This window comes from Cinclus cinclus, chromosome 22 (assembly GCF_963662255.1).
Source record: "Cinclus cinclus chromosome 22, bCinCin1.1, whole genome shotgun sequence".
Taxonomy (NCBI): Eukaryota; Metazoa; Chordata; class Aves; order Passeriformes; family Cinclidae; genus Cinclus; species Cinclus cinclus.
In genome coordinates, this window is record NC_085067.1 from 6,367,490 (window position 1) to 6,392,300 (window position 24,811).

At 42.1% G+C, this 24,811-nt stretch overlaps 1 protein-coding gene across 9 annotated transcripts in view; it reads right to left on the reverse strand.

The window, feature by feature from the left end:
* Positions 1 to 24,811, reverse strand: part of CUX1 (cut like homeobox 1) — a 271,693-nt gene that overhangs the window by 65,668 nt on the left and 181,214 nt on the right. For 3 of the 9 annotated variants that reach the window (XM_062507262.1, XM_062507264.1, XM_062507260.1), the window contains 5 exons: positions 23,035 to 23,139; positions 20,315 to 20,503; positions 14,653 to 14,711; positions 9,616 to 9,664; positions 8,502 to 8,602 (listed from right to left, as the gene is read on the reverse strand). In XM_062507262.1, the coding sequence (XP_062363246.1) occupies positions 8,502 to 8,602; positions 9,616 to 9,664; positions 14,653 to 14,711; positions 20,315 to 20,503; positions 23,035 to 23,139 (503 nt within the window). Of the gene's footprint in view, positions 1 to 1,245; positions 2,073 to 4,268; positions 4,371 to 5,729; positions 5,796 to 6,751; positions 7,424 to 8,501; positions 8,603 to 9,615; positions 9,665 to 14,652; positions 14,712 to 20,314; positions 20,504 to 23,034; positions 23,140 to 24,811 lie in introns of all 9 variants that reach the window. The other 6 variants (XM_062507263.1, XM_062507261.1, XM_062507255.1 and 3 more) reach the window with 5 other exon arrangements.

A 24,811-nucleotide genomic window follows, 5' to 3' on the forward strand; every position in this document is an offset into this window, starting at 1 on the left:
ACTCGGATAGAAATGCTTTTATTCCTGCCGTGTTGCCTTCTGAAGGAAGGTGGGTTTTTCCTGCAGGATCTGGGTGGCAGCAGCCTGGTGAGGGATTTGCATGCTTTTCATATTTTGTGTCAAACAGTTTCATCGGTTTTAACAGGAAAAACACCAAGTCCAGGCACACACAGGCAGATGAAACAGGCAATGACTGGCATGTATTTTGTTCTCAAACAAAAATAATTGGGACTTTTGAGACTAGGCCTATATTTGGCTGATTTTTGGGGGATGAATTGTAACGATGTGTGTTTTCACCTGTAGCAGCGGCTGCTCCACAGAAGTAAATATTTAAGAATACAACCAACTGCAGTGGTGGGGGGGAGAATTTCAGACAGACAGAATGCAATTACTTGCCTGGAATTCAGCACAGGTACAAGAGTTAAAAATCATATTTAATGAAAGCTGCCATGGGATCTTTAATGACCCCAAGAGGTCAGACTTTTCATTTTACATCTTAGTGAGAAGGTAATAGTGCGATGCCAGCTCCTATTACACTTTTATATTGTTCAGTTCTTTATAGGAAGAAGAAACAACAAATATCCAACACCTTTTACAGCCTGGGAGGGGTTTTCTGGTGGTTAGGGACCTTCAAAATCCTACATGCTTAGGGCTCACAACGTGAGAACTTCAGGGAGCCTTATCTGTAATCAAACATTGCCATAAAACATCTCAGAGCACACTGAGGCACTGAGCACCAGGTAATAGAAATGACTTGGAATTCTTGACTTCAGACTAAGGAGAATTAGGGGATTTTCCACGTGTTTGTTTTAATGCCCTTGTGCACATTTCCAAATAGTAACGAAAAAGGAAAAATGCTCTTGTGCCCATAATCTTTGCTTACAACAAACTTAAGACTCTCCAGTCATGACAATGGTATTACTCAAATATTCCATGAATTCATTACATTGAGCATGAAATATTGAGTCCCAGCAACATTTGCTTCAGCTTTCAAGTTTTCTAAACTCAGGGCCCCATTCCTAATTCCAAGTGGCTGAAGCCAATCCCTGTATAAAAACCCTTGCAATTCCTACCACACAGGGAAATGAATACTTTAGCGAGCTTAGTTTTGAAATACTTCACACACGGAGCAAAAACATTTTTCCATAGGACACGTGTGGCACGTCCCCCTCTGGCTCTGTACCCATGTAGGGAGCAGAGGGCACAATCACAACACTCTGAAACAAGAGAGAACCACTTCTTTACCTTTTCCCCAAAGATCCTTTGGCAGATGCCATTCTTTGCTAGCTTTTCCTTGACCTGCCGCGTTAGCTCTATCGTATCCACCTCCTGGTACATATAAATCTCATACTGCTCAGGTGTCAGTGGAGGAACCGAAGGTTTGGATGGCTTGGACAAGGACACGATAGGGGATGAAGGGAGGGGGCTATTTTGTGGTGTCTCACTGCGACTCGCCCCAGTCATGCTCAATTCAGAACTCTGCGAGTACGGAGATTCCGCGTTTGGCCACTCTTTCCAGTACTCGGAAGAAGACGGTCCTTGGAGCTGGCTACGATCTGGCCTAGTCTGATTGCTGACCTTTTCTTTTCCACCACTGGCTTCCTCAACTTTTATATCTTCAGGAAGAGCTGCATTTCTTCTCTCATGCTGCACAGTATTCCACCAATGGTCCTTCCAAACACCACCACGTCCCAACTCATTTTTAACATGCCTCAACATACCCTGGGCAGAATCACTTATTCCATGAAGCTCTAAAACAGGTGCCTCCTGAGGCTCCTTTTTGAGCCCAGAGAGGTTCTGCAATGCAGAGATACTGGAATCAGTGACAGATGAATGTTTCTTCAGGGATATGGCCAAAGGAGAATAGCTGGAAACCGAAGACATTGCAGGTGTAGACACTAGTTTGGGGGACAGGATAGAAATGTCAGCTTGAGATAGAGGTGGTGTTTTTAAGGCAGGTTCAAGGGCAGCCTGCTGTGCCTCCATTTCCCGTCGGGCTTGTTGCAGAATGGATCGAATTGCATCATCAGAATTGCCACTGCTAGAGGCAGAAGGTGGCTGAGCCGGCTCAGCTATGAAAAACAACCAAAAGACTAAATGCAACAGAGGAAAATGCTTTATATTCAACACGTGCTACTGTAAACATTTCCCTGACAGGGAAAAAAAGAAAAAAAAAAAAAAAAGGCTGAAATACATTTCTGGATGGGAGGGAGGAGTTTCCACTAAGCAAAGATTTGCACTTTATAAAATAAGGTAAGATTTCCAAAGTTCTTCACTGGAAAATTTTGAGAGTTGCCAAAGTGCTGGATGTTTGCACGCACAGACTCAGCTGCACAAGTCTGGGATCACTTGCCCTTCCACCGTTGTAAAAATTTTCAAATAAATGCCTTTGAAAATCAAGCCTTCACCTCTTCCTCTCCACCCCCGTGTGGTCAATAACATTTTATAGCTGCATTTACAAAGTTATTTAACCTTTCACTTCACTCTTTTCTCCACAAATGAATTTAACACGCACTCAGAACTGAACACAGCTGCATTCACCTGGACAGACTATAACAGTATGAATAAGGTGAGACCTTTTAACTTCAAAACCACAACACACAAATTACAACAAAGGCAGAACTTTAGGAAGAGATTATCATCATTATTTCACTTGACAAACTAAATATGCTCCTGCTTCCTGTTTTCTTGTTCCATGGTCCCAACCACTGAAATAAACAGCTCTACCACAGCCAGGCTGACAGCTGGCCATCACCCTCTCCCTTATCTGAAGCCCTAGGATGGAGCCACAGGTGCTTTCAGCAGAGATAACTCCCAAATTCAGCATTCCAGTGGAGAACCAGGATTTGGGTGGCTGTGCTGCAGCAGTCAGGGATGAGCGGAGACTGGAACGTGGGTGGGGAATTATCTCTGCAGAGCCAGGAGGTTTTGCAATGGCATCTGCTTCTATTTCAGTCTCCACTGAGGTCTCCAGTGCTTGGAAACCAGTTCCTCTGAAAGCTGCTGTGCAGAGAACAGGGAAAGTGAAGCACCAGGTGGGAACAGGGAACCCCACACTGCAAGGAGTGGCCTCAAAGTGAAATAAGATTTGCAACACGCTGTGGATCACTCCAGTAATCCTAAGGCTAATCTGAATGCATTTCTGAATTTGCCTCGCTGCATTCCTTCCTGTCACACACTGTAAAATACATGAAAAGCTAAGAAATAGGAAAAAAAAAAGACAGTGAGACTCTCTGCTGTTTTATCTGCTGGTTTCACAGGGAGTTTTGAGGCCAAATTAATATTTGAAAGGAAGTCTGAGACTCTCAGATGAAACATGCTACTGAAAAACATTCTTGCAGTTTCCTACAGAAAGCCCATATTTTTCTCTATGTAATAATTTCCTGTATAAAGTCATATTATTTAGATCATATATTAACTAGTATTTTATACTCTGCCACGAGATTAACTTAGTTTTCATTTGAAAGACAACTATCCAAAACTGTAAATCAGCATTCACTTTAAAAAGTGAAGCAGAACTATTGCACAGCAATTTCTATTTCATCCCAATAGCAGTACTGGGAACTCTTAAAAGCTGAGAGGGGTACGGACTAGACAGAAATGTTAACTACATGACAGCATACAATGAGAAATTAGACTTATCTCAGGCTAAGAGGGATTTTTTGGGAAAGGGAATGTGTTTTGGATTTGCCAGGTCATTCACTGAATATATTCTGTAACCAAAAATAAAGGCATGTAAGAGTCAGGACTGAGTGTGCCTATATGAGCACGGGTTGTACCATGGTGCTGGGACTGGTAATTGCTGCCTAGAGTGTGACCTTCACCCCAACAAATCCATCCAGCCCCTCTCCCATGCAGCTGTGTCCCTGGGGCCTGAGGGAGACAGAAGGGAAGAGAAAGCAGGAGCCGTTCCCTTTCCAAGGAGCAAACTGGGAGAAGAAAGGATTCTGTAGGTTCCCCTCAGTGACTCCTGCAGGTCTGAGGGCAGCCAGGAGCTCAGAGCTCTGCACAGGAATAAAGGTGCTCAGAAATGTCACAGGGAGCAGGGCAGAGCAGAGACCCCACCACGCCAGGACACGCGCGACCTTCACTTGGGACGTCTAAGAGACAGAAACAACTCCACTAAATAACAATAAAAATCTCCAAAAAAAACTCTTCAAACCTACACCGAAGATTTTAAGAATATAATTAACTGACCAGAAAGCTCATGGCAATTGTTTTAATTAAATTCTGCAGTAAGAGCAGGCAGAGACAAAATGAGCTCGTACCTGTTTTCTGTACTTGCAGCTCCCTCTTGGCTTGTTCAAGAATGGATTTGATGGCTTCATCAGAGCCAGACTCTGTGGTTCGGATTCGTGTGGTTATGTTACCTGGGGAGGAAAACACAACTAATGACACCACGAAAACTCTTCTTTGGCTGTTTTTGTAACACAAAGACACACTGTATATGATACATGGCCAGCACAACCTCAGGACAATTTGCACAGGACCTTTACCAACATTTACACCACACAAAAAAAGTACTTAACATAATAAAAGCAAAATATCCTTGTTGTCCCTGTCTCTATCTGCCCTGAAATGGTGAGGAATCATCAGAGGAAGAACTAGGTGATCATATATTCTTTTCTATTTCCCCTTTTTAGGTTTTTTTTTTTTTATTTTTTTTTGGAGGGGGAGAAGAAAGAGAAGAAAAAAAAGAACTGGAGGGGAAAGGAAGAAAGCTAAAAACATAAGCCCAGGAATTAACTTCAAAATGGCATCAGATGCTTGGCAAAGTAGGATGAGTATAGATTCAGCTCAAAACAGAATTAAAAAGTAACTAGATAAAAATAATTTTTAACTTTCTAGAGGTTAATACAATAAGAGAAAGAGTAATTTAAACGCAGATACCATTTGAAGCACTCTCCAGCTAAGAGCTATTACTTGGTTGTTTGGTTTTGCTTTGGTTTTGGTTTTTTTTTTTGTTTTTTGTTTTTTTTTTTAACCTCTAAGGGGAAGAAAAGGAGGAAAAACCGTAAGTGCTACTGCACTTAACTGCATTTTCCATTATGAGATTATTGTCTGTAAGCAAGCAAGGTAATTTGTGACTGGAGCCAAAATAACTACAGACTTTTGGTGTACCTACTTTTGTTTTTCCTTCTTTCTGGTCTTACTAAAAGAAAAATTCTGCAACTAATCTATAACAAAAATGTGAAGACTTCCTGTCCAGTTCAGTGATAATTTATGGATCTGATGTTCACTTATCTTGTTGTCTTTTTCATATATAATACTGAACTAAGCACCACACTAATTTAGCAGTGTATTAAAGTGGAATTTGTCAACATAAGCCCCATGAGAAGAAAGAAGTAAATCTAGAGCAGAAGCAGTATGCAATTGATGTTATAAGTGTGCAACCTTCTCCCTCCAAAACCATAAAAATAGCAAAGAGAGCATTTCAATAGATCCAATGACTTCATAAAGCCACTTCTATCACTTCTCTCTCTATCTGCGTACGCAGGGAGGGTGGGAGTGCAAGAACTATCCAAACAGGGTTATGTTAGTACAGCAGCAGCAGAATTAGAAAAAGCAAAGTGTTCATCTAACCCATGGTTTGTTTTATACTTACTGTCTGTTTTTCTATCAGATTCCAGGCCAGAATCAAACTGCACAGTTTTAAGGAAACACACAGCTAAAGCACACTCCACTTCCTAGGGATTGACTGCAAAGAAAAACACCTGCCTGTGACGTACCTTCAGACCCATTTCTTCGTTTCGGTACTTCCTGAAATAGTCTGTTCAGGTTCTGGCCTGGATTCTCTGTTGAAAAACAAGTTTGGTAAGAACAAAACAATCAGGGGATGGTTGCTCTGACATCACGGGCTGTGTGACATGAGGAGCTGGCAGCCTGGCCCTGAGCTCTCCTGGCCCCTCGGGCCCCTGAGCAGGAGGAACTGGCTACTTGGGAAGAAGCAAGGCTGGCTGATTTGTTAATAAAGATTACAGCTATGTTCGGAAAGGAGATTAGACAGATATAAATAAATGTCTAGAGATACCAAAAATGAAGAGGTTAAAGATGGGCAGATAATCCCCTCAAGTACAATCATCAAAAGGAAGAACAGATTATAAATCTAACAGTGTGTGCTTCCAATTAAACAAAATCTAGAAAACCCTGCCTGTCCTTTCCAATATTTCTTTACTGTAAACAACTTACTTTTCAGTTTCTCTAAATGTAAATCTCAGCCTTAAGATGAATCACAACGAAATGCATGTTACTTCTTAAAATCGCTGCCTTAAATATGCAAAGCTGCTTTAAACTGGGATTGTGTTTTAATTACTCATCTCATGCATCACCTACCCTATTTTGTCAGAACACTTTGGGGAAAAAACAATCACACAAGACACAACAAAAGCCTGGTCTCAGTAAATAACCTCAAATAAAAATCCCCAAGTATTTCTGAGGGCTGATACCCCGAGTAACTGCTGACCCTTTTCCCTCCATGGTTAGCTGTGGCACGGAGGGGTTGGCAAGTGAGGGCTGTGAGTGTCCCTGCTGCTCCCTCCTGCTGACAGGCACCAGCCAGTGGCTAAAAAAAGCATAAGCAGAAATACGAACCTGCCCGAGTGCTGCAAAGCAGGGCTGGAGAGCTGAACTTGCTGCACCTGGCACCTGAGCTCGCTGAGAGCAGCAGCAGTGCACAAACCGCCCCGGATGGAGAAGCTCCTGGTTTGGAATGTTTGGAACTAAGAGGAGCAGGGGGCTGGGGAGCTCTTACCTCTTTGTCTGCCCTGGATGCTGCGAAGAGCCAGGATGTTCTGCTCGTCCGACAGGAACTGCTTCATCTTATGAAATGGCTCCTTGCCTCTCACAGTCAGTTTATTCCATGGCTTTGGCCGGGCCAGGATCTCACTCACAGACCCTTGTGACAGTCCCAACACATAATGTCCAAATATCCGCTGCCCAATATTGTGCTTGATCAACTGCTCTTTCACCTGACGTGCAATTTCAGCCGTGTCTATCTCCTCGCCTTCAGAGATGCTCCCAGCACTTTCTGACTGGCTGGGAGATGGGGCCATGCCATTTACATCCGGGCTTTGTTGTAATGGACTTTGGGAAGATATGGAGTTTGTGCTGTATGGACCTGTTGGAAAAATCATGCTTGTGCTTCCTGCTTCCTGCATTGCCTTGGAGTAGAAGGACTGCATTAGCTGTCGCTGGAGGAGAGAGTTTAGTGCAAATTTTCCTGTGGAGGCCAGGGGTAAGCTGGGGCTCGCCAGGGATGAGCTGAAAAAGTCTTGACTTAAACCCGTTGGTGAGAACTGGTGTGTACCATTAGTATTGGAAGCCTGCTCCCCCACGTTGCGGAGCAACTGGGAAGGAGGGGAGGCCGGCAAGGTTGCAGGACGCTGACTCTCAGGCTGGTCTTTCCCTTTTCTCCTGGCTGACCCTACAAGGAAGGTCAAACATAATGCATTATGGGGGGTCAAAGAGGGAAAAACCAAGATAAAAAAATGCAAAGTTTGCCCCGCAAAGGGAAAAAGTGCAGGTTGACACGGGCCAATGGAGTGGCGGTGGGAGTTTTGGTTTCGTTTGTTTTTGGTTTGTTTTCATTTGTTGGGTTATTTTTTTTTTTTCAATTTTTATTTTAAATTTTTTTTTCCATGATTGAAAATTTTTAAGCCAAACAAGGCCCCCAAAACAAACAACATGCATTTCATGTTTGCACCTTTCTTGTATGTTGCAGCCTGGAGAATCCCCCTTACAGACATTAACACTAGAACAGTTACATGAAGTGCAGTGATACAGTTAAATAAATGCAGTTACAGATAGCAAGTCTCTCTGTTGTCTCTCATTCAAGATATGACTCATTGGACCTGACTGAACCCAAATGCAGCAAACATTTACATTTTGGAACAAACCAATTTGAATAAAGGAATAACCATTAGGTGAATGCACCAAGATCACTCAGTTAAAAGTCATAAAACGCTTCAGAATTCGATAATCCCAGGGCCAGTGGCAACTTTTAACTTTCTTCCAGCTGCAAAAACCATCATTCAAGAATCTGGAAATTCCATGACTTGCCATTTAAAAAATGTGCACGCAAGATATAAAAGCCCACATTAGGAAAGCCAAACAGCAAACACACTTCACTGGAAAGAAAGGATTTTGCTTTCCCAAGCTGACCTGCTGATGGTATATCCAAGTGTATCAGACAGGAAGACTGTGTTCTACATGCAAGCATTTTGCATAACATTGTGTGTGAGGGAAAGAGATGGATTTGTTCCCAAAACAGAAGACTCAAACACTGGTACAGCCTGTAATGCCTCTTCCTTAATCTTAATAGACTCTCTAACTTTTACTTCATTATCCAGCCTATAAAACTACAAAAATACAACCTTACTCAAGAGCTCCTGTTGCTTCTTAATCCACCTGCCATGCATTAGCTCAGACACTCAGCTCTCACTCAGCCCTCCCTCCCATCACAGGACAGCAGAGGCACCAGAAGAGCCAAAATTTGGGTGCACCTACCGCTCAGGTCGCTGTTGGTGATGCGCAGCGTGGCGTTCTCCGACTGCAGCGAGCGGTTCTTCTCCAGCAGCAGCACTTCCAGAGGCTTGGATGCATCCTAAAGGAAACCAGAGGGGGAGGTTTGTTTCTCAAAGCACTGAGAATCTCACTCAGGCACAAGAAAGGATTTCAGAGGGAAAAAAAATGTACAAATAAACAAGTGCTCGACTGGTCTCTGAAGGCAGCGAGGGAATTCGCTGGGCACAGATTGTCAGGAATCACTCCGGGTTCTGGTGAGAGCCATGGAAGAGATTCACTGTTTAAATTTCATTGTAAATCATTCATCAGTTCTGCATTATTTTGAGATTTGTAATGGAACCTTTTCTTAATCCTACTTATTTTTAAATGGTCCTGGCACACTTTCAGTTTAAAAGCTGTAGACTTCTTTTAATCTGATTAAAACAGGAGTTAAGATTATATTATTCCTTCTAGGTCAACTGACCCAAGATGAGCATTTCCTTGGCACATTGCATTTCAGCAGAAATAGTTTGTTCAAAATAACATCAGTCAGAGAAACCTTCTATTCACTCTCCCCTAAATATCTAACCCTTGATCATTAAAAAACCCACTGAAAATTAATCCCAGGATATTGATATTCAGTTCGGATTTCAGAAACAGGAATTTAATTCATAACCTTGAAACTGAAGTAAGATTAATTTGCTGGAACAGCAGTGCTTTCTCAGTATTCCAAGGTTTGTTTTCTTCTGTGAAAAGAAATTTTCAAGGCTAACAAATACTTAAAAATGCTGAAGTCCTTGCACAGTGTGCTGCCTGTACACCAACACCAGTATCTTTAAATGACTCAGCAACACAACATTCTGGTTTATCCACTCCAGCACGGCTGAAACGTCACTTTGTCCTTGACCACTTAAATGAAATTAACAGGCAAAAAAAAAAAAAAAAGTCCAGTTCAGCTTTCTGAATAAGAAAACATCAGGAAAAACAAAGATGGACCCAAAAGCCTCAACATCAACAGGAAACTGTTGATGTCAACAACAAGGAATTGCAAGACAAAATTTTTGTTAATCAACTGAGCTGCAGAGTAAGTAAGAAAACAAGTAAGTTCAGTACCTGAGCACCAGAGCTTTCAGATGGTGCAAACTCCATTGATTTCAATATACTGTGGAAGGCAGAAAAAAAGAAATTATTTTCTATTTCTCCTTTTCATAACAACTCCACTAATGACAGGACATTATCATGTCCTGTTCTCCAGCAACACCGCAAGTGCTGACAACTTTCCTTGCAGTAACACAATCTCCTAATGAATACAGAGTAACTCCTCAAACCAGTTGTTGGATAAGAAAATTTTCTCGAGCATCATCTAAATCATTCCATATGCAATCCCACCAGGCCAGTTTAAAGCGTAAATTTAAAGGTTAATAAGGATATAACATTTTAAGCTGTCAGAAACGATATAAATTTATCTGTGAAGCTGGAAGGGAATGAGGAAGTTGTAGCAAGAAAACAGGGGAATCACCACCACAGTACAGCACTTTATAGAATATACACCAGCTCGCCAACAAGGAAAATAGGCACAAATAATCTTCCCAGCCAAAGCACTACAGGCTAAAAGGCAGTTTTTCATTTTAATAACCCCCTCACTCTATGGCAAAGGGAAGACAAAATGGCCCAAATATTTCTTAAGAAATATGAAAGATCCAAATATTTATAAGTACATTAGGAGAGGAATCTGATAGTCTCATTGTCAATATTTTATACAAATAGTGAGCAGTCAGAGGACGTCGCCTTTCAGAGGTTTTCAGTTAGAGGTGTCTGGCAAACCAGAATCTTACAGGAATCCAGACTTATTACTGTGCTTTGTTGGATAATTTTTTTTAGAATCAGCCTGCTGCAGGCAGGACATGAACTTCCTCAGACTGAAGCAATAAATGATTTCAGCTTCTTACTGTACAAAGACAACATTCATTTGGAGAAGAAAAGCACATAAACACATATAGATGGTGTTTATGCAGCATTTGTCATGTATAAAGCACCAGGAACTCTGTGAGCTGGAACAATCTGTTTAATCATGTATTAAACTGTATTAATAGCTGTGGATCATGTACTAAAGGTTTTGGAATTGCCCCTGGATCCCTGGAAGTGTCCAAGGCCAGGCTGGATGGAGCTTGGAGTAATCTGGGATAGTGAAGGTGTCCCTGCCCATGACAGGGGCTGGGACTGGATGAGCTTTAAGGTTTCTTCCAGCCCAAAACATTCAGTGATTCCATGAAATGTGGAAACTGAGTGAAAAAAAGGCAGAAGTCCAGTATTAAGACACAGGAACTAGTTCTGGGTGCCATGAGGAGTTAGCCAGGCACCCATTAACTGCCTGAACCTGTGCCTGGATTAATCCAGAGTTAGATGGGCATTAAGTGTCACTCTGGAAATCACATCTCTGGGCCATTCAAGATCACTGAAAGTCATAGCAAACTCAAGGGAAAAAAATTAATTCTGAGAAAGAGACCTCATATATCTTACATCTGCATACTCACTGCAGGGTTAATTGTGACAGGCATCCCTAAAATATACTAATTAATGAAACCACAAATTTCTGGCAATCACTTTCATTACATGACACCACTCAGCGTCACCTCTTGCCTGGCTGTAGGGTAGAGCCATCACCCCATACACAGCACATAAAGTGATATTGGGCAGAACAGCTCAGCCATGTCCAAAACCAACTCCTTTGTGCTATCAGTGGACTCGTGCCAGTCAAGGGGGGAGGATGTGGACAAATGGCTCGAGCTCTCAGAGACCCTGACATCACTTTGACATCATAGGTGTGTGACTCAGGTGGCAAATCCCCAAAAGCCAGTGTTTCTAGGGATACCCCTTTGGAGGCACAGCTCTGCATCCCGAGACTCCAAGATGCTGGGGGAGATAAATGCACAGAGATTTCATCCAGGGAAAACCCCAGCCACTGGCAGGTCGCTGTTTCCATGAATTCTGCAGGGAACGGCCTCTGCAGGGACAGCCAGACCAAATGCACATCCTCATGATACCCAAATGAGGAGACTCATCTGAATTTCAAACCCAAGTTGAACGGCAAATTATCATGTGGCAAATGTCCCATGGGAAATCCCATTTCAGTTCAGACCAGTTGTGACCCTCACTTACCACACGTGGGTTTGCCATGTGGAGCAATCCAGCAGCATTCCAAACACCTTCCTTCCTCCTGGATGAGGCTAAACCAGAAAAAGCTGCTCTCTCCCAAAAGGAGCAGACATGAGTGGTGCCCTGCCCACACTGTTCTGCCCCCAGAACCAGGCTGACAATGGTTGGAAGCACAAATCTGCTTATGGTTATATTTGGTTCTCCACACCACAAATCTGCCTCTAAAGCACCAATCCTGTTATGCCTCCCCTAGCACAGGTTGATGCATTTTGGTTGTAAGCACTTGCTGCCAGCTGGGACCTTCAGGAAGGATCCTGAGCCTTGCAGCAGCTGCATTCCCAGATTGGTGCAGGCAGTGTGTATTCAGACCCTGGCTGGAAACCTACTGACCTCTGCCTACCTGAAGGGGATTCTTTGCTAACTGAATTAACTTTCTGATGATTTCACAGGTAATTTCCTAACCAGTTGAAACACAAAATATACTAAAAATCAAGCTGATGGCACCTCTAATTGCCCTAAGAGCAATATCCACGCCAGCAGGTTCATTTTGAAAAGAATGTAGAAGTTAAACATGTCAAAAATGACTCTTCAAATGTGTCACAAAAGACACATTCTCCTCAGGAATATGAGGAAGCACAACATTTCTTCTTTGGATTCCAGGAATATCTTTGCCCATGAGATCTTGACTCAATCTGTGGCTCAAGATCAGTTACCTGCTTTTTAAAGGAATGATCTTGTGACTTGAATCTGCACATCTAAGAAGACTTGAAAGATCTGACTGTAAAGCAAAGTGTGCATTGGGACAGCTCGACTTTCTATTTGTCTGATCCTGACTGCAAAGGCAGCAGGGTCAGCACTGTCGTGCTACTCGAGAGGGAGCTGAAAGCACACACAGAGCTCTCAGATCTCAAAAATAAGTTTAAAAGCCACTGGGCACAAAAGCCAAGGCAGAAAGTGATGAATCCTCCCATCCCAGATCTTGACATGATCCTAAGTTCCTCCAGAGTTAGAAGTTGGCTGATATTGAGACCCCTCAGCCTAGAATGCCTCTAACATCCCAGGAAGGATTAAGGAAAATAGACCAATGCCAAAACACCTAAAAAATTAATTCTCTTCCTGCCTTACTGACAAGATCTCTTTTCTCTTGGTGCAAATGTTATGAGCAGCTCACTTCTGTCAGTGTGTCAGGGCACAAGGCAGGTAAAGCAAGATTCAGTGTGAGGGCTCCAGATTTATAGCAACAGACTTCTCCCAGTCTCATTTACATCTGAAGTCTCACTTCAGATCAGACTGTCACTGCCAGGGGATGCACATTTAACCTTCAGCACACCTTTTGGATTAGCTGGAGCATGGCAGTGGTGTGAAGCAGCTGCTTGGCTCATCCTCAGTGATCTCTCAGAGGGTCTCAACCCTCAGACCATCCCACAGGATGGTGATGGACCAGGGCCCTTACAAGCCAGCTATCAATCCACAAATTAGGGATACAAAAGCTGGAACCACTGGGAAAACACAGTTAATTTACTGGCACCCAACCAGGGCCACTTCCAGGAGAGTGTCCCATTTATTTCACTGCAGGCTCATCCTGAGCAGAAGCACCATATGAAGCCTCCTGTGCCACAGCTTCTCTCATCTGCCTTTCCATCACTGACCTCATGAAAGTCAGTGTTGTAAAAAGAAAAACAAAAAAATTGGTATTATCGCCGGGAATACAGGGTTTGTATTTAAAGTACAAATGCAAAGTAAGCTCCAATGAGTATATTAAATGAGTAAATTGGGTTCTTTGCACCTTAAGTCCGGCTTTAAAGTCCTGGTCCTGTTGTATTAAACCTTTGCATTGAACCAGACAGGACTGAAAACTCATTTGTTGTTTCAGCACATTTACATTTAATATCTAATGCAAGGAGCTGGAAGGTTGTGGCTTTATTCCCATTCACTGCTTTATACATGAGGACATAAACTGGCTAAAACCTGAAGCTGTTCCCTTAACTCAGGAGAGGACATCAATGTATTTACCCCTAATCACTAAATGATTATGCTATTTTGAGCCCAGGTAATAATCAGGTAAAATGACCAAAGAAATGGTCAATTAATTTAATTTAAGTGAAAATTATACCCCTAGATCAGGGTGTGCTGCAGCTGGTGGTGAACCAGAACCTCAGCCAGCGTGGCTTGAATAAATCAGCACCAAGGGCTGGGCAGCTGTGGAGCTTGCAAATCCAAATCTGCTTTCCATATTCTCCAGGGATGTGTAAACAAAAGCACATGACTACCAGCCTCATCTGAAATACCTCATTAAACCAGGGAATGGGTTATTTCAGCCTTTTTAAAACACACACAGGAATGCCAGAATGATGAAAGAAGAGATGGGAGTTTCTTGCAGTTATTTAAACCTTGACACTAAACATATTTCCAGTCAGAAAAGTTCTCTTCTGAACCTGACAGCTTATCTTGTTATAGTTTAAAATGAGGCTCTTTTAAGTCTCTTAAGAAAATCCCTTGAAATAGGAAGAGGCTGTTTGTGGCTTTAGTTTAAAACCACATTATATTAGCAAAAATATACAGAGAAATAAGCCCAGTATTAAACTGGTAAGTCCTGAACACTGGCTGGCAGGAGTGGAGAAAAGGTGGCCAAAGCCCACACCATGGCCAAAGGCTCTGCATGACATGACTGGAGATTTTTAAAGAGTGGTCCACCTAAAACACCACAGATTTTGAAACTTTTTTCCCTTTGTGGACAATAGTTTTAGTGATTTTTCTTTGTGGGCACATGTTTTATTTGCTATTGTCATCCTCTGCTGCAACAAAAAGGAGTATTCTCAGATACAGCAGTTCCACTGGTTCTGGATACAATTTCTGCCAATATTCCCAATTTCCTCGTCTTTGTGGTTTTGACTGAATTCTTTATTGTTCCAAGAACACAGATTTGTGGCTTCATTTAACAAGCACTGTTCAACCAGAGTTTGTGAAAAAATTATGTAAGCATTTAACACTTACTTTAATTCTTTCTTAACCTCTTCATAATCAGCCTGTCCTTTCAGTTTTTCTTCCAGTTGCTTTAAAAGAGAGAACATGAATTTAATTATTTACATTGTTTTTTTTTTCTGCAGGCTTTGAAAATCATCTTCAAATTATTCCATATATACAGCATCGCACAAGTGAGGGTTAATGACTCATACCTAATTTACATATATTAGAAAACAAACTATAACCAATTAAACGTAAACACAATTATACCTCGCTCATCCTTTGTTTACAGAGTGCCAAGCATGACAGAATTCAGTGGGTCCCAATTTGGCTGTTTGCAATGTCACTGTCGTGTTCAGGGAAGAGATCGGGGATGAAGGTATTAAAAAAATGGGGCAGCTGAAATTTTCAGGGAGATTGAGTAAACAAGCAGGATGCTTTGGCACATGCTGTATTCTTAATAGGACAGTTCTTGATAACCTTATCTACATGATAAAAAGAACAGACTGAAGAAGCTGTTGTTGACTGGAACGCCTTAGGCTTGGAAGGCTCCTACAGCACCTCGTGCCCAAACCAAACAGCTGCACCAGGAGGTTTTACAAGCATTATACTGATCACAGTAACTGCTCTGGTTACACACCAGACAGGGAGCACTGAGGCCACCCCAGCAGCTCCTTCTGCTCTGCCCCACCCAGGGAGGCCTCAATGGCTTCTCCTGGGGGTGAGGATGCCCCAAAGGCTGAACCAAACCCACTGCCACAATCCAGAACGCAATGCCACACACTTGGACCTTACCCAGCTCCCAACAAAGTGCTCATCACTACGGGGTAAATGCTTCAGGAGGCCTAAAACATAGTGATACATAATTGATGCCGTTATGTTGCTTGCAGAAGCCACATTTCATTTCAATATTTTCTTTGCTTACTGCAGGCACACCTGATCTAAGCAAAGAACAGAACTTACTGGCTTGCAACTTCCATGGATAAATTCAGGCTAACTCCGCTTCAGCTCATTTTTGGTGTTAAAATTGGCACAGAATCCCAAAGGTCAAGGGAAACAGAAATAACACAAGGACGTATCACCTCAAAGACAGAGAATCTACTTTGAAAAGGAAAGGAATATACGACATGAAAAAGAAAAATAGGACTTTATGTCCAGGAGAGACTGCCTTCAGGGGAGAAGGGAATTCAAGGTCCTACACCCACTCTGGGGCTGCTTGTTGGATTCAGGAGGAGAAGAGGGGAGGGCTGCTGGGAACTTGGATCATTTTAGCAAAGCTGTTTAAAATGCAGCCCCACACAGCTGTGCAGCAGCACAGCTATGGGCATGGAGGCAGGGCTGGGGCAGGCCAACAAACAGGATTGGGAACCTGTTCCCTGTGCTGTCTTCCCCAGTAAGTCTGTGTGTGGGTATCGCCCATCTCAGAGCTGTACAAACCCCAAAATGATGTAGCACAGCACCCACAGGACAGCAAATCCATGGTTTGAGTCGTTTCAGCAATTTAAATGAGGCTTCTTCAGATGCCGACAGCAGCACGGTGGGACTTTGTGGGACCTCCAGCTATTCTACCATTTTTAAAAGGACTTCCTTTTGCAGCTTTCACACTGCTGACATTTCTGCCTTGCCATTAGCACAGATATTAAGGAGCAGTGACAAAGTGGACACCCAGGTTATCAATACACAGCCCTCTCAAGGTCCTGCTCCTGCTGTTTGACACCACAGCCCAGCATCCTCACCACTGGTGAGGAGAGGAATCTCCCGGCAGGAACAGCCGGGCCCTGCTCAAGGAGCAGCTCTTAATGGATCACAGGAACTGCTGCTCAGTGTGGAATTTGCACTCTCTGGGACACTGATGAAACGAGTGGCCTCTTAAAAAGGTCTCGTGTCCCAGCGTCTTTTGTCATCAGTGGCTTGTGCAGTCATTCCAGTTGTGTTAAAAAGAAAAATAAAGTGTCTGTTTTAGTTACAACATTATTTTTTTTTCATCTGGAATAAATACAGTGCAAGCTTTAGTGTTTTTTTCTGATGTGTCCTGCCTTACCAAATTCCAGTTGTTGTTTGGAACTATAGGAAGCACTGACTTTGCTTTAGATAGTAGACACAGTGCTTCAGGTGTTTTGATGTTATTAGGAAAGTCCTGATTGATGTGACCAGAAAAATCTTACAAATACTAAAGGTGTTGGAGGTTTTGATAATTTACAACACATGTAGAAATCTCATTACAGGAATGTACCACGTAGTCCCAGGGCCTGAGGTCTCACGTTTTGAGGAGGGTCAGCTACAACAGGCCATGAGCTCAAGCAGCTTTTCAAACTGCAGCTCAACACTGAGCAAAACAGTGACTTCAACAAGTCATCCAGGTTGAATTTTTAGTGCATCAGGTGAGGCTGGAGAGGGATCTTTAAATGAAACCAGTGAGCCAGAGAACCCTTGGTACTGGAAGGAGACTCAGCATCACAGCTGAGAGTTTTCCAAGTGGTCACAGACAATGGGAGGACCTGCCAAACCCAAGATATCTTTCTGCTCTCCTTGGTCTTGTCACTTTGTCCTTCTAGCTCTGTTTGGTGCTCTACAAATCCACTGCAATTCAGCCTTTCCTTACTTCTGTGACTTGTAACATTTTGGGTCTAGAGCACAGGAGCTTTTACAGCAGGAATAACAGGCAATTTATACCAGTTCTCAGTATAAAAAGGACCAGAAGAAATTTAAAACAAACAACACTCTGGATTAATGTGCTAGTTACTTATGCAAGGGTATGCTAAGAAAACAGCCTTTTGTAGAAACAGATATAAACCACAAAAAGCTAATGACTCTCATTTTAACACAGCCTGTATTAAATGTAATTCTGTGCAGGGAAGTGTTACACCCTGGTAGAGTATTTCTGGAAAATTCAGGTTCAAAACACAGGTAGAATAATAAAGAACAAAAACAGAGTTTGACAAAATGCAGCTGTTTTGGACTCTCAGGTACTTGTGTGCTGCTACAGCAGTATGACAACCAGCAATATTTTACTTTGGATTGTATAAAAAACACACACATCCATCATTCCCAAGTACCTAATGTAGAGATTGTTGCCATGGAAAATCTGCACCTAAACATCGACTTTACTAAACAATATAAACTAACAACTGAAGATGCAGTGCCTGTTTAGAAACAGAACATTTAGGCACTTGGCATCTTCCCAGTCAATGACTGTTTTAAAATGTATTAGTATGGTAATTGTCTCCAAGAACCCTGTAAAATGCACAGAACACGGGATAACAAAGGTTCAAGCTGTGAGACAATCTGGAGGAACTAATATCTTGCACTAAATATCAACCTGGTTAATTCAGACAAAATATATTCCAACAACCTCCAACACACAAAAATGCAGGAGCCAGAGGGCAGAAGGAATGGACTGGTGGCTTTTCTGCATATTAAATTTGCAAATATCTCATGTTAAAGAATCATCTTGCATCTGTGGTGTGAATGAACCCATGTCAGAGCATGCAGAGATTGAGTCCCTCCTCATGTTATTTAGAAAATACCATCACTACTGTATTATTAACTGAAGTGGCATGGGTAAATAGCAGGGGCTGTATTGAGGGGCTTAAAACATTTAAATAACTATTAGATTAACAATATAGTTCAGTTCAGAGTGATCAACTCACATTACTGAATTTTAACTGGGTAGCAGGGACATTCTAGCACCCAGCCACAAAGGGTTAATACAATTAGAGTGAGAAAAGTCTTGTTACTAGAGGACATGTTCTGATTATTAGATCAGATGAAGATAAAGAAGCAATAATTTTGAAAGTATTTCTGTATTGTTTCATTAAGTCATAGAGTATTAAACAATTCCCCCAAGATACAGGTTGGGAACATTGCTTTAATTTGTGAAACTGTGAGTTGTTTTTTGTGGAGAAAACCATTAAAATCTCTGTTATTTCAGAAGCAACTCCTCCATAATCAAACAGGAAATCAGCACTTCATCACTGAGATTTGGTGCTTTGTATAACATGTGCCAGGCACAGGCTTTCCCAGCACTTTGGGGTGAAAGTAAGTATTTGGAAATATTTTTATAGTTGCAACAAAAAAGGTTAAAGAGGGTTGAAACGACTAAAACTTTATCAATAGAGGCACTACATCAGACACTATCAACAGAAAGCTAAATACAGAGCATTAGCCAGGCAAGGCTATGAGAAAATGGAAGGAGATTACTGAAATGGAAATCAAAGACTTGCTCTGTCATTTCTATGATCCTACTCCCTTTGAAGTTAATGGCTAAACTAATACTGACCTCACCAGGAACATGCTTTATTCCAAGAAAATCTGTCAAGTGCAAGGACTCAAGATATTTTCTATCAGGCTTTATGAAAAAGTAAAAGAAAAAAATCCCCTGAACATGGGTGTAGCCAGCAGTTTTGTGTCCCTCAAAACCAGGGCAGCTCCCTTCTCCCTCAAGAAAAGTGGTGCCCACATGGTGACAGGAGGGCAGGGACTGATACTGCCAATGGAGTTACATAATAGGTGTCCTTTGCTCCACTGAATTTTCATAAAAATTCTGCAAAGCTGGCTTGAAACATGCAGAAAACACTGACTGCAACACTTCAGCTTTCATCCCTAACAGGTCCCTCTCCATGTGAATTATGCTCCACCACAGCAAAACCAGTAACTGCTAAAAAAAGTCAGAATTAGAGCAATTTGTAAGAGTTTCAATTGAACATTAAATCATTCTGATAGAGCAGAGCTGCCCACGCCACAGTCAGAGCTGAGTGGGAACTATCAGCCTCCTGCTCTCAGAAAACTCTCAGACTATCAAACCTGCAGAACTACCAAGTCTTTAATGGAATAGATAAATTTATCTTGTTTACGCTTCGGAGCTCATAGATGGTGGAACAATGAAGGAGATGGGAGTTACAGGAAACTGATTCATACCCCACGTCAGGAAACATTTCTCATGCTCACTCAGACATCAGAACTGTGTGGGCTCAGCACAGGGAAAGTGAAACTGCCCAAGAGAGAGGTAAAAGGGTCATTCAGAGAATTCTTAGCTGTTCCTTCTGGTTCTAGTACAGTGCTGCTCCTATGCAAATGAGTATAGGGCCAGACTGCTAATTATAAATTGGAATTATTGTGCAGCAAATACATAGTTAAAAAATAATTAAATGCTTATTGAAGCTAAAATCCTTCTCCATGTCCTGATTTTACTTGCTTCTATGCCCTAAATGATACACTTCCCATTTCCAGTAGAGAGAACTGGAGGGGGTAGCAGGGAAATTGAAAGATAAGCCAATTCCTTGCAAATCTTCAATATGTATAACTGGAATGGGAATTAAAAGTTTGAAAATCTAAGAGGGATTTTCTGTGCCTTTTCAGTTCAACTGTTTCATTACATATCCATGGTCAATGTATTGGTGGTGATTTTAATGCTAAAGGCAGCCTTGCTCTGCAAAAACACAGAACAGAAGGATTGGGGCATTTAGAAGTTATAAAAACTGTGATCTCTTAGAAAACAACATATCCAGGGGAGTGGAATGGGATGGGTTTGAAGGTCCCTTCTAACTCAAATCATTCTGTGATTCCATGAATGCCACAGAAACCAGAATTCAGCCACACCCAGAAGAAGCCAACGGCTCAGGACCACAGGAAAACACAGTAAACCCCAACATCATCATCTCTGAGACATCCTTGGGGCACAACTGAGCCTTACTTTGAGTGTGCTGTTCTTGGCCGTCAGCTGCTGCTCCAGCTGGGAGATTTGGCTGCTGGAGTTCTCCCTCAGCTTGGTGAGGCTGCCCTGGAGCCTCTGGACATCTTCTACGAGCTGGGCGATCTCGCGCTCCTTGGCAGCCAGCTCCACTTCCAGGCTGGAGCGAGTCAGCACCTCGATGGCCTGCTCCTGGAGGGAAAACAGGGTTAGAGCCCAAAAAGGAAGGAAAGGCAACAAACCTAAATTCAGGGCAGCTCAGCAAGGAGCAAACACGGCATTGGGTGACAGAAAAACAGACAATTCCTCGGTCTGGGACTTCTGTGATTGACACTAGGAATCTGGGAGATGGAAATTCCTACACCCCAGGACAGCTCTCTGGGAAAATAGGCATAACAGAGGGAATAAATTTCTCTATTTCATAAGTGCACTGGAAAGATGCAGCCGTGAAAGTCAAAGGATTCTATTTAGATCTATTTATTATTAATAGCCCAAATGCTTTGACAACTATGAAAATCTGTGCTTACAAAATACTAATCAGATAAAATATTCTGAAGTAATGGAGCAGAATTTCTTAATCAGGAACGGCAGAGCCATGTGCCTGTGGCTCTCTGCATGCACACTTCACGTTTCAGGCAAAATTGTCAAAAATTGCCCCAAACTGCTACTTCCAATGAACTTGCTCCTTGCATGAAAATTGTTCATGTTAACATTATTGCAAGCATCCCTCCACGGGGAAGAAGAGAGATGTGACAGCTCTAAGACAAGGCCATTCTCCCTTTGGTCACCACTTTCAGAAATTCCCTTTCCTAAATCTTCCCTCTTCCAGTTTCCCACAGCTGTAAAATCTGTCCTCAAGTCTGGAACTTCCTCTCTGGACTGACTTCCTGGGAGGACAGGGAATCAGAGAGCACAGAGGGGTCCAGAAGAAGGCAGATCCATTCAGAAAAGATAATAGAGACTAATTGTGCCACCTCTGTCTCCTTTTGTGCTGGGAGATTACAGCTGTGGTGCATCTGGGAGCTCTGAGCCTCCTCCATGGAGAATGTGAGGAAAGCCTTGTGCCCATGTGGGGGGCAGGAGGCAGCCCAAGGAGGGGCACACATTCCATTAGAGAGCCCAAAATGCATCACACAAAGGTTAACGGCTGCTCCTCAGAAGCACCAGTGAAGGAGGAGAGAATCCATTCAGCAAGAGGGAGATGAAGATGGTGAGCACTAAACCAAAGATCTGTGGTGAAAGAGCTGAGAATTCAACCCATCCATACCCTGACAACTAAAGATGACACTGCAGCAGATTGAAATATGCTCCCTACCCTCTTTTCTGGGAATACAGGAACAACAAAATCCCCTTTTCCATATCTTCTAAACATTCAGCTTGATTCTCAGTGACTACACCCTGCTGCACTCACAGAAAGCTGCATGTAGGAACAGCAGTTAACAACGCTCTCCTATTACACTGAATTATACTTTTAACTTGAAAAAACCTCTAATTTGCTTGCATGAAACATCACAAGTTGTATAATCATCTGCTGCTTGTGCCTATTGAGACTAGAACGTAGAGTCTGAAATAAGATAGATAATGATCATTTTCATCCTGCAGTAGTTGTCATATTAAATATAAATGAAGTGCAGAAGTACTATTAAATACAAGAAAGACCTAATGTTAAAATAATGATAAGACTAGGACACGAGATGGGAAGAGGCAGGTAATTCAGAGTTACAAGTGATATTCAGGCTTTTTATTTTTTGTTTTGCAGCCTACTTGTCTATCTTTTGACTTCTCTGAGAAAATACTGGGTTGTATTAAATAGACAACCAAACAGATCTGGAGGACTTATGCTTTGTTACTTGTTCTCTGCAAATGATTTTTAAAGGCAGCCATGTGTTCCTCTGCTATCAGTGTCAAGCACATATAAGGCTTGCAAGGAAAAAAAAAAGCAATGATTTCTTTTGTTTCTTAAATCTGCTGCTTAGAAGTAGACTAAATTTCACTTAATTGCATATTTACATTTAAATACTCCTATTTCTCCTTTGGCAAACAAAAATCAAAATAATCTGGCTGCTCATCTGTGATACCTGCTCACCCAGGGCCAGCTGGAGCCCTGGAACAGCCCCCTGTGCCTGCAGGTCCCATCAGCAGCCTTGCCTTTATTCAGAACCACACAGAAGAGGCAACAAGCTGGAGTACAGGACATCTTCTCAATTTTCCAAGGATTTATAGGTGTAATCCTCAGTTTAGATACAGCCAGTGAAAACTAGAGTGGTATCTAATTAATTTCCAGTTTCTCTGACAGCCCAGACAGGGAGTAAGGAGAGGCAGAGTGGGCAGGGAGCTCTGGGTGCCCTTGGGATGGAGCCCCACACCTGAGGGCCCCACAGGCAGGCACGTGCTGATGGCCACCAAGGCTCTCTTGCTGCCTCTATTTCTCTTCTGCTGATGCTGTCAGCCATGTGAAATGATTTCTGAGAGTTGTGCTGTCCACCTGGAGCAGGGAGTGATGGATGACCACAGAGCCAAGTGACCTCTGTCCTTCCCGTGGTCTCCTCCAGCCACCAGCTCCCTCAGAAGCTGAACCCCAGCACGATCCCCAAGGAACACCGCTCCCTTTTAGTTAAAGTACGACTTCAAACAGCTGCTTTTATAGCTGTGGGCATAAACTGAAGGAGCTGTACTGCAGGAATGTCAGAAACCTGTAAGAGTCAGTAAATATTTTCTCTCACCACATCAGGTGCCTTCTGGATCTGTGTAGCAAGTTGGAGAGATTTGTTAGCTGATGAGAGCTGCTCCCTTAAGGTCTCTGCCTCTCTCTGAGCCACCTCTGCCCTCTGAAGGAAATGAAAAGGGGTGAAAAGAGAAAGTACATTCAGTTTAACAACTGACAATTATTACAAGAACATTCATCAATTCATGCCTGACTGAATATAATTGATTTTCCTAAACACTCAACCTAATAAATGTTAGAAAAAAACATAGAATGTGATGGATTTTTATTTTAAACAGTACAAGGAAGAAATAATTGAGCGATTATGACAGTAATTTAACGCTAGGAGCAAGGAATCCCCTGCTGATACTAATGCTGCGGCCCACTGAATTTCCCAGACTGAATAAATACAAGTGGAAATGGAGTCTTTTTATTCAATTTCTTTCTATTCTCACAGACCAAGCAGATTTTATTGCAAGGCTCCTCATGGGAATAATTCTCATGGGTAAATGCTGAATTAAAAGATATTCTGACCACTCTCTCAAACACACATACATTGTTGTGGGCTGTCTTTCTGCAGTAATTATTCCCTAAAACATGAATTGTTAGATTCCGTTCTTTCAGCAGGTCTATTTATTCAACAATATTTAACCCTAAAGTGACAATTTTGCACAGCTCAGTTACCAGCTGCCGAGGATTTACGCAATAGTTGATAAGCCTCTGACTTGGCCACTGGTCAAAATTCCCATCGAAATATTGAATTATAGTAGAAAGGAGAAAGACAGAATGATGAGGAAAAATCGTCTGTACGAGAGTTTGGGTAGAGACAGATGGATCAGTAACTTCAGGCAATAAATAGCAGCAAAGTCCTTTTCATAACTGTCTGTAAGCTTCTGTTAGAAATGGAACAAAACCTGGTTCTTTTACAATATACACGCCTCCTGGCAAGGCTGTCTTCTCTCTTCTTAAAAAAATGTATTTTATTGTTATAAAACCACACTGCTTCCCTCCTCGAGTAATCACTGCTTTTTGCCTTGCCTACTCCATGCAAATCATGCTGTGCTTTCCAAAAAATAACCAAAATAATTTTCTATCTCCACTCCCAAGACCTATCACCAATTCTACCAAATCCACCAGCTGCCACCAGTGAAGGTCAAAACTTTTCTTGACCAGCTGCTGGATGCCTTCCTTTATGGAATAATAAATTCTCACGGCCATTTTTGAGCCACCCAAATTGCCATAGACTCCTTGCTAGTCCTTTGGAAAACCTAGGGTATCTAAAATAGTGAATATAGAACATAGAACAAATATAAAGCTTGTAGTGAATATAAAATTATAGCGAATATAGAAGCTATAGCAAATATACAATTTATAGTAACATAAAATATAAAATGAATATAATACCTACAGCAAATATAAAATCTATAGAAAATATAAAACCTACAATGAATATAAGCCCTACAGCCCTGTGTGTGTGGTCTCTGACTTCCTCACCAGTCAAAGCAGACTCTGCATGTTTAATCAATGAGTAAACTAACAGCAATCAAATACTAAATGCATCATCTGCGCTATTTGCTCACAACATTGTATTAAATGATTTTGCATAGGTTCTACAGCTGTAATTAAAATGTGATTGTAAAAAGTACAGTGACATGGCTCCAATAATCAGAGCAGAGGATACGACCTATTGTGTGCTTGGAAAATGTGAAAACAGCAGTAAAGCAGGCACAAAAAGAGGGATTTATGTTGTTTATGCGGCTGGATGATATTAGGATAAATACTGAGCTAACAATACA